At 42.1% G+C, this 14,441-nt stretch overlaps 1 protein-coding gene across 3 annotated transcripts in view; it reads right to left on the reverse strand.

Annotated features, from left to right (window-relative positions):
* UBE2W (ubiquitin conjugating enzyme E2 W) overlaps nt 1-14,125 on the reverse strand; it is a 97,382-nt gene extending 83,257 nt beyond the window's left edge. The window contains exons 1-2 of one of the 3 annotated variants that reach the window (XM_034966245.3): nt 14,023-14,105; nt 5,488-5,520 (exon numbers count right to left, since the gene is read on the reverse strand). In XM_034966245.3, coding sequence (XP_034822136.1) covers nt 5,488-5,520; nt 14,023-14,037 — 48 coding nt within the window. In that variant the 5' untranslated portion in view covers nt 14,038-14,105. Of the gene's footprint in view, nt 1-5,487; nt 5,521-14,022 lie in introns of all 3 variants that reach the window. The other 2 variants (XM_057303029.2, XM_003831319.5) reach the window with 2 other exon arrangements.
* Between the last annotated feature and the right edge of the window lie 316 nt (nt 14,126-14,441).

Raw genomic sequence — 14,441 nt, forward strand, 5'->3', positions numbered from 1 at the left:
CACCCAACTCAGCCTCCCAAAGTGCTGGGATTACACGAATGAGCCACCATGCCTGGCCTCTTATTTACTATATATTGTTGATTAATATCAAACTCACAGCCAAAAGCACTATAACACATGCCTGAACAAATTTTCTCCAAAAGGCACAGCACAGCCTTCACGTATACAAAGGAACACTAGACAGCACATAAGTTAAACAGTGAAATTACCAAAAAAAAGCACAAAAAAGCGAAATAATGTGGCACAAAATAGACCTCAAAAAGTCTTGTTTGACCTCAGCTGGGAGTGTGTGCATAGAATGACAAATTCTTCACTGCTCTTTAAGTGTGCAAACGTCAAAAAAAAAAAAAAAAAAAAAAGTACTGCGAGTATCAATTTTAGGGTTACAAACAAATGTTACGAAGACGTGAATTCACAAATATGGAACTCATGAATAATGAGGCCGGACCATAGAAACAATCAAGGTAACCTAAACTAATTGTTATAAAGAAATGAATTCTATGTCTGTAACCCCAGCACTTTGGGAGGCTGAGGCAGGAGGACTGCTTGAGCCCAAGAGTTCAAGACCAGCCTAGGCAACATGGCAAAACTCATCTCTACCAAAAATACAAAAATTAGCCAGGTGTAGTGGTGTGCACCTGTAGTCTCAATTACTCAGCAGGCTGAGGTGGGAGAATCGCTTGGGTCCAGGAGGCCAAGGCTGCAGTGAGCCGTGACTGCACTACTGCATATCCTAGCCTGGATGAGAGTGAAACCTTGTCTCAAAACGAACAAAAAATATGCCCAACAAGGTAATTTTCTCCACTAGAATCCTTAAATTGGTTTTCCTAAGAATGTAACAAGTTTTCTTTTATCAGATCTCTCTATATATTTTTAAAACCTATTACTCGATTTCCTTAATATATATATGTTCCTTTCATGTAGTACAAAAGACTATTCTAATTTTAAAATTTTTTAAATTTTATCTTATGGACTATCTCTAATCATAAAATGCAGCAATATTTAAAGAAAAGGCAAGGTGGTTATACTAGACGACACCTGAGATGCCCTCTGGCTCAAAGATTTTGTAAGTCTAAAGACTGAAGTTGATAACGCCTCTTTTAATTACAATAAAGGCTTATAGGTGAACAGAAACATATTCTCAGCAGACCAGGAGCGGTGGCTCACGCCTGTAATCCCACCACTTTGGAAGGCCGAGGCAGGTGGATCATGAGGTCAAGAGATCAAGACCATCCTGGCCAACATGGTGAAACCCCGTCTAAAAATACAAAAATTAGCCGGGTGTGGCAGCGCGTGCCTGTAATCCCAGCTATTCGGGAGGCTGAAGCAGGAGAATTGCTTGAACCCAGGGGGTGGAGGTTGCAGTGACCCAAGATTGTGCCACTGCACTCCAGCCTGGTGACAAAGCAAGACTTGGTCTAAAAAAAAAAAAAAAAAAAAATATATATATATATATATATATATATACGTATATATATATATACGTATATATATATACGTATATATATATATATATACTCAGCAATATTTTATACTACAATCACATTTTTTAGTAGTAGGACTGCAATATAAATTCTTATCTGAGGAACAGCTCTCCACTCACCCAGAGAAGTAACCTGAATCCAACTTGATACTATCAAACCTGATGGACTCTCAGCTTGGTCCTATACAACTTCAAATGGAAAACAAGCTGCCATATTAATACTATGAAACTAAATAATCCCTACATTATATGCAAAAATGAATTCAAAATGAATCAAAGACCCAAATGTAAAAGCCAGAATTATTATATTTTTGGAAAAAAACTTAGATGCAAATCTCCATCACCCCCTGGATTAGGCAATGATTTCTTAGATATGACACCAAATACACAAAGAAAAAAACATAAATTTTGCCAAAATTAATTTTTGTGCTTCAAATGACACTATCGGAAAATGAAAACAGCCCACAGAAAAAAAGTAAATTGGCTGGGCGCGGTGGCTCATGCCTGTAATCCCAGCACTTTGGGAGGCAGAGGTGGGCAGATCACGAGGTCAGGAAATCGAGACCAAAATCAGCTAGGTGTGGTGGCAGGCACCTGTAGTCCCAGCTACTCAAGAGGCTGAGGCAGGAGAATCGCTTGAACCCATGAGGCAGAGGTTGCAGTGAGCCGAGATCACACCACCGCACTCCAGCCTGGCAACAGAGCGAGGCTCCGTCCCAAAAAAAAAAAAAAAGAGGAAATTTTTGTGAATGTAATAAATAATGTCTAATAAAAGACATGTAGTCTAAATATATAAAGAATTCTTATAATTCAACAAAATGACAAATTGTTTAGGACCAGGTGTGGTAGCTCACGCCTGTGATCTCAGCATGTTGGGAGGCTGCAGTGGGTGGATCACCTAAGGCCAGGAGTTTGAGACCAGCCTGGCCAATATGGCAAAACCCCATCTCTACTAAAATATAAAAACTAGGGCCGGGTGCAGTGGCTCACGCCTGTAATCCCAGCACTTTGGGAGACTGAGGCGGACGGATCACGAGCTCAAGAGATAGAGACTATCCTGGCCAACACGGTGAAACCCCATCTCTACTAAAAATACAAAAATTAGCTGGGCATGGTGGCACACGCCTGTAGTCCCAGCTACTCGGGAGGCTGAAGCAGGAGAATCGCTTGAACCTGGGAGGCAGAGGTTGCAGTGAGCCGAGATCACGCCACTGCACTCCAGTCTGGCAACAGGGCGAGACTCTGTCTCAAAAAAAAAAAAAAAACAAAAAACAAAAGACAAAAACCAAAAAATTAGCCAGGCGTGGTAGCACGTGCCTGTATTCCCAGCTACTCAGGAGGCTGAGGCAGGAGAATCGCTTGAACCTGGGAGGTGAAGGTTTCAGTGAGCCAAGATCATGCCACAGCCACTCCAGCGTGAGTGACGGAGTGAGGCTCTGTCTCAGAAAAAAAAAAAAAAAAAAATTTAATGGGCAAAAAATTTGCATAGATATTTCTCCACCAAAATACCAATATGCACAAGAAAAGACACTTAATACATCATTAGCCATTAGTGAAATGCAAACCAAAACCACAATGAGATGCCACTTCACACTAGGATGCTATCATCAAAAAACCACCATAATAAACACCGGCCAAACATAGAAATTGGAGTTCTTGCACAGTGCTCACAGGAATGCATGATGCTGCAGTTGCTGTGGAAAAGTCTGGCAATTCCTTAGTGTGGTATTGCGATTTACAACAAGAAATATATATCTTCATCCAGCTCCTAAAACCCTTGGAATCTTGGAAGTTATAAATATCCTTTTATATGTTAATACCATGACTGGTGGCTGGGGGCTCCTGGAGAGCCTCAGAAGGGAGACTGGCAGCCAAAGGAACCAACCATGTGATTAGAGGGTGGAAACATTCAGCCCCACCCCATCAATCTTTGGGGAAAAGGGGGGGGCTCAGGGTTGAATGGAACACCAATAGCCAATGATTTAGTCAATCATGCCTAAGTAATGAAGCCTTATAAAAACCCGAAAGGAGAGTTTGGAGAGCTTTTGAATTGGTGAATAAGAACATAGCCACATACCCCACGGGACCAAAGGCTCCTGGGTTCATGACCCTTACAAACCTCACATATGCATAGCTTCATCTGTCTGTTCAATTGTATCCTTTAAAATATCCTTTATAATACATTAGCAATTGTGAGTATACTGTCTTCCCCAGTTTCTGTGAGCTGATCTAGCAAATTAATGAACCCAAGAAGGGGGTTGTGGGAACCTCCAATTTGTAGCCAAGTCGGACACAAGTCGTGGGTAACCTGGGAACCTACAACTTGTGACTGGTGTCTAAAGTGGGGGCCAGTCCTGTGAGACTGAGCCCTTAACTCTGGTTAGTGCCAGAAATGAATTGCACAACACCCAGCTGGTGTTGAAAAATTGCTTGGTGTGAAAAAAAAAAACCCCACATATCTGGTGTCAGAAAAGGAGAATCAAGTGTTGTGGGCGAGTACATAAGAAAAATCATTGTTTTTTCTCTATAGACTTAGAAAGTTAAAACACAGAGTTACTGTATGACCCATTTGTTCAACATTTACTGAGGTCCTCCTACATGCAAGGTATATTAACAAAAACAAATTAAAACACAAGCCTACATAAAAACTTGTACATACATGTTCACAGCATTATTCATACTAAAAAGGGGAAACAATCCAAACTGTCAATTAATCCATTGATGAATGAAACAGGAAACACAAATATCTGATATTTAAATAACTGGTGAATGGATAAACTGCAGTATAACCAAAAAATGGGCCATTACTTGGCTACGAAAAGGAATAAGTATTCATACAAGCTACAACATGGATGAACCTCAGAAACATTATGAACTGGGCATGGTGGCTCAGGCCAGTCATCGCAACACTTTGGGAAGCCTAGGCAGGAGGGGTGCTGAGACTGGGAGTTTCAAGATCAGCCTCGGCAACACAGTGAATCTGTCTATATAAAAGCTTTTTTTAAGGCCGGGCACAGTGTCTCATGCCTGTAATCCCAGCACTTTGTGAGGCCGAGGCGGGCGGATCACAAGGTCTAGGAGTTCAAGACCAGCCTGGCCAACATGGTTAAACCCCGTCTCTACAAAAATACAAAAATTAGCTGGGCACAGTGGCTCACACCTGTAATCCCAGCACTTTAAGAGGCCAAGACAGGTGGATCTCTTGAGGTCAGAAGTAAGAGACCAGATTGGCCAACATGGTGAAACCCCGTCTCTACTAAAAATACAAAAATTAGCTGGGTGTGGTGGCGCACGCCTGCAGTCCCAGCTACTCGGGAGGCTGAAGCAGAAGAATCGCTTGAACCTGGGAGACAGAGGTTGCAATGAGCCAAGATGGTGCCACTGCACTCCAATCTGGGAGACTGAGCAAGACTCTTGTCTCAGGGAAAAAAAAAAAAACTACAAAAATTAGCTGGGTATGGTGGTGCATGCCTGTAGTACCAGCTATTACGGAGGCTGAGGCGGAGGCTGAGGCAGGAGGATCGCTTGAACCCAGGAGGCAGAGGTTTCAGTGAGCCTATGGTGCCACCGCACTCCAGCCTGGGCGACAAAATGAGACCCTGTCTCAAACAAACAGCTAAGTGAAAGAAGCCAGGCACAAAAGGTCATATATAATATAATTCCACTCTCACAAAATACCCAGAATAGACCAATCCAGAGACAAAAAATAGATGAGTGGTTTCCAGACACTGGGGAAAGGGGGAAATAGGGAGTGACTGCTAATGGATAAGGAGTTTCTTTCTGGGGTGATGAAAATGTTCTGCAAACAGCAGTGATGGTTCTGAACAGATTAAAAACCACTGAATTGTATACTTTAAAAGGGTAAGTTTTATATGTGGATTATATTTCAATTAGAATAAAAAATTGTGCATTAAAAGGATGTCAAAATGGACTTTAATAGCTCACAATTTTATTTGACTAATTCTCAAGTTTTGAAGAGGATTGGCAAAAAAACACACACTTACTGGAAACCATACTTCCACCCTCCTTCCTGTGGTCTGAAAATACAAAGAAAGACCTCATGTAACACATGGTCATAAAGGAAATCTATTTTTTCCATTGATAGCTAGTGCAGGGACTAGAAATCAGAAAAAAAAAAAAAAAAGACAAAAGCATCTAGTAGAGTTAGCTTAAAATGGGAAACACAGCATTAAAAGATAACTCACCAATTCCAAAGATCCAGGAAATGAAATAACCTGTTTTTATCATCCCTATTTTATATTTGGAGGTGGGAGGTTACACAGCTATTAAACAACAAAACTAGAATTCAAACCCAAGGTTATCTGATTCCAAAAGCTGTGCTCACTTATTCATTTACTCAACATTTACTGAACCCTCCTACATGTCAGGCACTAGGTTACATCCAAGAAAATAGAAAACAAGCTAATTAATAAATAGCCAAAGGTATGAAGAATTTATCAAGGTAAAGGCAATTATTAGCGCTGGGATGGGAGAGCTATTTTATATTGGGTAGTCAGGAAGGGCTCTCTTAAAAAAAAATATATATTTGAACAAAGCTATGAGTGAAAAGAAAAAAAAAAAAAAAAAAAGAAGCCATCCAGATCATCCAGATGTGTGAGAAGAGCATTCCAAATAGAGAAAACAACAAGCAGGAGTAGCAAGGAGGACAATAAGGCTACAGAGACATGAGTACCTGGGAGAGGTTAAGACCTCCTAGGCTATAACATGAATTTTGGATTATATTCTGAGGAAGACAGGGAAGTCATAGTAGGATTATGAATGAAATGACATGACTTTTGTTTAGAAAGAATCTATTGGGAATCTAAAGAGATAAGTAAACGGATGAGGGCAGAAGTAGGAAAACCAGTATGACACTGCTAATATAATCCAGGCAAGAAATGAGGATGTCATCTGTATTTACATCAGGAATTCAGAAAATCAGTTGAATTCTGGATATATTTTGAAAGCAGAGCAGATAGAAATTTGCTAATGGTTTGACTGTAGGGTGGAATGAACCCAAGGTTTCTGGCTGAGCAAATGGAATGAAGTTGCCTATATACCAACGTGGGGAGTACTACAGAAAACAAGTTTGGGTAAGATAAATACAAAATGCAGTTTTATATGTTTATCTATCTGCTAATCTGTTTTTGTCTACCCACTACACTCCATAATGATTTCCGTGCAATATAGCTTTTTAAAAAGTAGTGAAACAGGACCTGAATTTGGGTCTTTTCATTACAGAGCCTGTGTTCTTTATCTCTAATGAAGTTTTACAAAAGCAGCTAAATGAAAGTAGAGTCTTTTCTTAGAATAAAACAACTCAAAAGCATGCGCTGTTTTTTGGTGATCCAAGAACTACATTCACAAATAAAGGCTTTCAAATGAGGACACTTTAATACCTGACAAACATGAACAAGTATTTTGCAGATACTACTCATAATGAAGCAGACAGCAATAATATAAAGATGGAATAAAATTCATCTAACAAATGCTTAATTTAGGTAAATACTAAGGAGAAGTATATTTACAGAGAGATGCCAGATCATCCCTTTATTTTTTATTTTTATATATATTTTTTGAGACAGGGTCTCACTCTGTCACCCACGCTGGAGTGCAGCGGCACTTTATTTTTTATTTTTATATAAATTTTTTGAGACAGGGTCTCACTCTGTCACCCATGCTGGAGTAGAGTGGCACAATCCTGGCTCACTGTAGCCTTGAACTCCCTGAGCTCAGGTGATCCTCCCACCTCAGCCCCCCAAGTAGCTGGGACCACAGGAATGTGCTACCACACCCAGCTAATTTTTGTCCCATGCTGGGATCATCCCACCTTAAAAACTCTCCTTGATAATGAAGATTATCTTTGAAGGCCAGGCGCGGTGGCCGGCCTTGAAGGATAATCTGATATTACTTTCTGCTTTAGATTTCCTGCTTCATTAAGGCAGGAAAAAATACTTTCCCTCTATCCCTTAAATGTGCACACAGTGACTACCGTAAATATTTGTCCATTACTTAACACTTCAAAAAGCATTCCTAAATAGCTAATTCTGCATTAGTTTAATTCTATTTTAGGTCAGTCTATTAAGCAATTCTACAATAGTAAGGTTCAGTATCTATAAAGGAATAATTTAAAATTCATATTTATATAATATACCAAAAAAGTGGCTTATTTTCTTGCTGCATGTGTTTGCCATAACTGTAATGTTCTTCATAGTATCTTCATATTCTTTATAAAAAAGGAAGTCAACTAACCTAATTTCATTCTAATAGAGACGTAGCAGTAACTGCTGGTAAGTATGTACTTATTTGGAAAGTGACTTACTCAAAATTACACAGTAACTGAGTAGTGAAACTAAGCTCTGAAATCTGTTGATGCTGTGAAGGTGTAAGTAATGAACACAGTTTGGCATCACAGAGAAATTATTCGTGTAATTATGTAACTTTTCAGTCAAGAATTAAGCATTTACTAAACTACTTTATAGTTTTTATAGCTAAAGAAAAGAAGAAATATTCCTGAGTTTATAACACAAGGTTACTTTATGTATCAAATTTTAAAAAGAAGTTCTCATGTGTATACTTGTGTACTGAGTAAAATTATAATTGTAAATTTTTACTGTTCAAAGATAATCCTTTTTTTTTTTCCTTTTTTTTTTTTTTTTTTTGTTTTAGCTGGAGTCTCACTCTGTCGCCCAGGCTGGAGTGCAGTGGCATGATCTCCGCTCACTGCGAGGCGCCTCCGCCTCCTGGGCCCAAGGGATTCTCCTGCCTCAGTCTCTCAAATAACTGGGATTACAGATGCGCTCTACCACGCCTGGCTAATTTTTTTTGTATTTTTAGTAGAGACTAGGTTTCACCATGTTGGCCGGGCTGGTCTCGATCTCCTGACCTCAGGTGATCCACTCACCTCAGCCTCCCAAAGTGCTGAGATTACAGGCTTGAGCCACCATGCTGGCCTATTTTCTAACTTTTAATTATGTTGTAACCCTTCCATACTGACATCAACAAACAGACGTGGTATCTAACTGTCAAGGCAACATGACTACTATAACAGTAATGTCTGTAAGAGTCCATGTTCCATCTCTCTCAATCACTATAGCCAATTACTTGAGCAAAGAGCACTGGGCTGGGGGCAATGGCTCATCCTGTAATAATCCCAGCACTTTAGGAGGCCAAGGTGGGCCGATGGCTGAGTCCTGGAGTTCAAGGCCAACTTGAGCAACAGGGAAAAAACCCATCTCTACAAAAAATACAAAAATTAGCCAGGCATGGTGGCGTGTCTATAGTCCCAGCTGCTTGGGAGTCTGAAGTGGGAGGATCACCCGAGCCTGGGAGGACAAGGGTGCAGTGAGCCAAGACCGCGTCACTGCACTCCAGCCTCGGTGACAGAGTGAGACCCTGTCTCAGAGAGAAAAAATTTTAAAAGCTGTGAATAATCCAAAATAATGCATTATTTCTAAGTCTGAAAATAAGCACACATTCATACTTTATCTCCTGTTATTAAATCTCAACCTCCTTCCATCCCTACAAATTGACAGTTAACAGTCTAAGACCCAGCTAGGTAAGAGAGGAAGTAAATGCAGAAATTTCACAAGGGTAATTCAACTGACCATTTCTCTCAATTATATCACTGTTTTTAGAGTTGACAAACATCAACTACTATGCACTGACTTTCTAAGATCTTAAGACACAACGTAACAGGAGGTTGTATCTAAAATTAACAATTCTAGAATGTCAAATTAGAAAATTAGCGTATATGTTAAAATTGCTAACTTAGGAGAAGTCTGAATGATGCAGTTAAATTCTAAAATCAGAAATTATATCCAGGAGGTCAAGTATTTCATAACACTAAATAATACATAGGAAAGAAAAAAAGGTTATAAAATTTAAAAACACGGCCGGGCGCGGTGGCTGACGCCTGTAATCCCAGCACTTTGGGAGGCCGAGGCGGGCGGATCACGAGGTCAGGAGATGGAGACCATCCTGGCTAACACAGTGAAACCCCGTCTCTACTAAAAATACAAAAAATAAGCCGGGCGAGGTGGCGGACGCCTGTAGTCCCAGCTACGCGGGAGACTGAGGCAGGAGAACGGCATGAAGCCCGGGGATTGGAGCCTGCAGTGAGCCGAGATCGCACCACTGCACTCCAGCCTGGGCGACAGCGAGACTCCGTCTCAAAAAAATAAAATAAAATAAAAATTTTAAAAAGCATTTAACAACAACAACAAAAAATTCAATTTTAGGATTCACCTGAGAAAAGAATATCTCAATACTGCTACACTTTCAAAAATGTTTAGAATCACATAAAAATTCACTTCAATAAAAGAATGCTTCTGCAGTTTGGGGATAAAAGTTTCTACCAAATAATCAGTCCCTAAAACGCTAAAACTAAAAATTTGCTACAAGAAACTTTTCATGTAATATTTTAAGATTTTTAGAATTACCAAAATTAAATGTAGATCTGTTTAACTCCTATCAATTTTAGGTATCACCACAAATATAACATTCTCTTAATGATGGTTTCTTAAGACTGGGCACATTGGCTCACGCCTGTAATGCCAGGATTTGGGGAGGCCAAGGCAGGTGACTGCTTGAGCCCAGGAGTTCCAGACCAGCCTGGGCAACATAGTGAAACCTGTCTCTACAAAATACAAAAACCTGTAGTCACAGCTACTCAGGAGGCTGAGATGGAAAAGATCACCTGGGTGAAACTGCAGCAAGCCGAGACAGCGCCACTGCACTCCAGCCTGGGTGACACAGTGAGACCCTGTCTCCAAAAAAAGAAAAGGTTTCTTAAAACATAATTTAACTGTAATCTTACTTGGTGATACATTACTTTTTTCTAGGAAGAAACAATAGGAAGGAAAAGAAAAAAAGAAAATGAGTAAAGAATGTCTCAAAGGGATCACATAAGTCTGAAAACTACTATCTTGAATTGTATATGGCAGAACTCTAGCAATATTAGGGAGTAGAGCGTCCCCAGCATTTACAGGTGTGCCAGAATATTGATCTCCCATCCCGGGAGTTTCATGAGGTGCTGCCTGCCAGGTGCTTCTAGCCTCCCAATCTCATCTACTTTAGTGTACTATTCAAAACTTACTTTCTATGTGGGCAGAACCTAAAAGATGGTTGAGACGCACTGACAGAATACATTAAAGCAGTTACTAGCTCAACTTTAAAATACATACTCTCCAATAAGAAATTCAAAGTCTACCCTTACTTGTTTTACTCATTATCAAGTAATGAAATCCCATGTTACATTTGTATAATATGGCATTTTAAAAAAAATACAGTTCCTCTTAGAGCTTAAGTAACTTCTTCAGCAGCAGCAACATCCTGGTGTGGGTAAGATAAATCTACTAAAAGCTTTTTGGGTTAAGGACATGGTCATTCCATGTTACAGCTTATTTTTTCCTAATCGAAATCCCCAAATGATCAATTTCCTAGTCTTCTTCCATGCTTTTTCTCCACTGCACTATCACCTTCTAATATAATAACACACTTGGCCGCGTGCAGTGGCTCACACCTGTAATCCTAGTACTTTGGGAGGCCGAGGCGAGTGGATCGCCTGAGGTCAGGAGTTCAAGACCAGCCTGGCCAACATGGCAAAACCCAGTCTCCACTAAAAACACAAAAAAAATTACCTGGGCGTGGTGGCCAGCGCCTGTAATCCCAGCTACTCAGGAGACTGAGTAGGAGAATTGCTAGAACCCTGGGAGCGGAGGTTGCAGTGAGCCAAGATGGCATCACTGCACTCCAGCCTGAGCAACACAGCGAGACTCCATCTCAACACAAAAAACAAAAACAAAACACAATTAACTTAAATATGTTGTTCTTATCTGTCTCTTCTTATGAGACTATTTATTATTAAATCCACGAGGGCAGAAATCTTGTCTGCTTTTGTTCATTGCTATAACCACAGCAACTAGATAAGTGTCTGACACATAGAGGTCCCCCAAAAGATAACTGGCTCAGTGAATAAACAAAGTTGATAATTTTATTGAAGATTTATGTATAATCTAGTTGTCTTAAAAGAGCCAAATGTTGCCATTAAGATAGTCAGGATATAAATTCTGTATAACAAAGATACAGAATAACCACACAGAAAGTAGGGTTGTCTTTCAAAAAGCTTGACATATATATTAAAATATTCTTAAAGATACTACCAGCAAATCTGCACTAGATATTTTAAAATACAAATAAAAAGGGAAAGACTTTTCAATAAAAATAGGAAGCATCCGTTTTCCATTCCTCTAACCAGAAAACACAGAAGAATAGAGAGTGATAAGATTTCGATGGAACAAAGTGAAGGAAAAACTTAAAAGGGTGGTAAGAGTCTGAGATAGTAATACTTAGGGCACAGAAAAATGCACTATTGCACTGTCAATCAAGTATTTGTTTCCAATTCTTAAGACATCATGTAGGCCAGGCACGGTGGCTCACACCTGTAATCCCAGCACTTTGGGAGGCCAAGGCGGGCGGATCACCTGAGTTCGGGAGTTCAAGACCAGCCTGACCAACATGGAGAAACCCCGTCTCTACTGAAATACAAAATTAGCTGGGCGTGGTGGTTCATGCCTGTAATCCCAGCTACTCAGGAGGCTGAGGTGGGAGAATCGCTTGAACTCGGGAGGTGGAGGCTGCGGTGAGCCAAGATCACCCCATTGCACTCCAGCCTGGGCAACAAGAGCGAAACTCCATCTCAAAAAAAAAAAAGACACCATGTAAAGTTCAAGTTCAAGATTACCAACCTCTCTCTTACAAACAAATCTGCCTTTTCCAGATACTAAATCTAACGAGATGACACACTATGTTCTCTTGTCAAATACAAGTGTTGTGGATTTTAATCTTAATGTTTAGCCTCAAATAATGTTTTAATCTTAATACAGATAATAATCTTAAACTTGTCATAAAAAATGTTTTAATCTTAACACAGATAAAAATCTTTAAGTGATAATGTAGCCTATTGCATCTACTGTTCAACTAGCATTCCACTGTTCCTTTTTTGGCCTCAAATGACGAAACTTCTCTAACGTCTCTGGGGAGACTAGTGTAAAGTATAATGTTTCCTGAAATTGTTCCTGTTTTTTCCCTGCACCATTCGTGACATCTCTTCAACTAGAAATGTTACATAAAACTTTTCTGTTCTGCAGGCAAGTCCAGAGGGAGAAGCAAGGTAAAGAGAATATTGTAAGGAAAACAGGTTGAAAGGGGAATAACATAAAAGCACAGGAGTAAATGTGAAGCAAAGCTATATTTGTACAAAAGAGGAAGAAGATGCAGAAAAGGGAAGAAAAACACTTTTAGCAGAGAAAAGAAAAAAAAATGGAGGAGGAACAGAGACTTGCTTCTTCCAGAAACAAAAGCAAAAAACACTTCCAAGAAAACGTGGTCTCTTTACCCAAGGGGATATTATGAAAACGCTAAAGGGTACTCAGCTGACACTCCTATTGAGCGTTCTACTTTCTCTTCCAATGTCTTTGATACCGCTAGTCTTCACCTGTGAATTAAATGCAGGCTATAGATAACGCACTCAATCCCTGCACAACTACAATTGTGGTTGCCATCTTTGCCTGGAAACAAAAAACAAAAAACCCACAACTCCCTAGATTCGGGAAAAAGGAGTAAATTAAGTTGGAAAGCCAGAAAACCACGCCTTGCTAAGTTGGGGGGATATGGCACAGGTTAACAAACGCCTCCTACCAAACTAAGGTTCCACTAAAGGTCTGGGAATAAGGGCAAAGAGATGTATAGCCTTATCGCGACCGCAAGGGTGGGGCCTTGCAGGGGGAAACAAAATAGAGGGCAAGCTATCCCGAGAGGTTTAAGGGGGCTGAGGACTCGGCTCTCGGGAGATCGCCCATCAGGCGGTGGACACGGGGCAGCTTCGAGAGGAAGGAGACAGTGGACTGCTGGAGGAATGTCCGCGAGAATACCGAGGCTGATGGAAATAGAAGATACCCACGGGCACAGGATTAAGAGTCAAAGGGAAGAAGAGAGGGACGGGGCCGAGCAGTCTGGGGGGCCCGGCGTGGGAGGCCGGAGCAGAGGCCGCTAAGCGCCGTCCGCAGCCAGCCGCCTTCTCCGGAGACGCATTCTCGGCTCCCGCACACTCAGCCCCCCGCCGCCCCTGCCCCGGCAACAACCGCGGGCGCAGCTGTTTCCGTCGGGCCAGGGACAGCGGGGGTAAAGGCAACCCTGGGGCTGGCGGGCAGCAGACTGGCAGCGCCCGTGTGTGTGTGCGGGGAGCCGATTCTGAGACCGCCAACGCCAGACTTTGCCCTTTCTTCCCCAAGCCTCCTTTATCACCCAACTTCCCGGCCGGCTGGTGTCCGCTTCGACCGACGGATACCGCACCCCCCACAACGCCTCTCGCCGCCTCTTACCCCTCCCCCGACGCCCTGAGCTGAGGGAAAACAGGCCACCCGGACCGATCCCGAACCCGCCCGGGTGTCCCCGAATCGCGGACGCCACCCCCGCCCGAACGCTGGCACTCTCTCGGCGGCTCCCTGGCCCGCCCAGATGCAGCAAACTCCTCTCACCTGCATTGACGCCATGATGGAACCATCCCCCCAAGACCGGCGAGGCCAGAGACGCAGGGGGAGGAGCTGCCGTGCTCGCGTCACGCCGCGGGGGCTCAACATCCCGGGCGCGGGGGCGGGGTCTGCGATGGGAAGGGGATGGAGCGAGGGGATTGGCTGGCGCGCAGGGCGGACGGGAGGAGGGGCTACGGGGCGGGGCGAGGGCGCGGTAAATGGCGCTCTGAGTACTTTCCGTTTCAGTCCGGCTGGCCGCTCACGCGTCGGGCCACCATTTACTCTCGTTACTGAGGAGACACGGCTCCAGTTTTGACCCGACTACGGTTGTTTTCTTCGTGTGTACGGCGAAATGCTGATGACGTCCGGTTCCGCGCAGTTTTTTTCCTATTTCGTTTCCAACCACAGTTGTGCGGTTCACAGAT

Source organism: Pan paniscus, chromosome 7, assembly GCF_029289425.2.
Source record: "Pan paniscus chromosome 7, NHGRI_mPanPan1-v2.0_pri, whole genome shotgun sequence".
Lineage (NCBI taxonomy): Eukaryota > Metazoa > Chordata > Mammalia > Primates > Hominidae > Pan > Pan paniscus.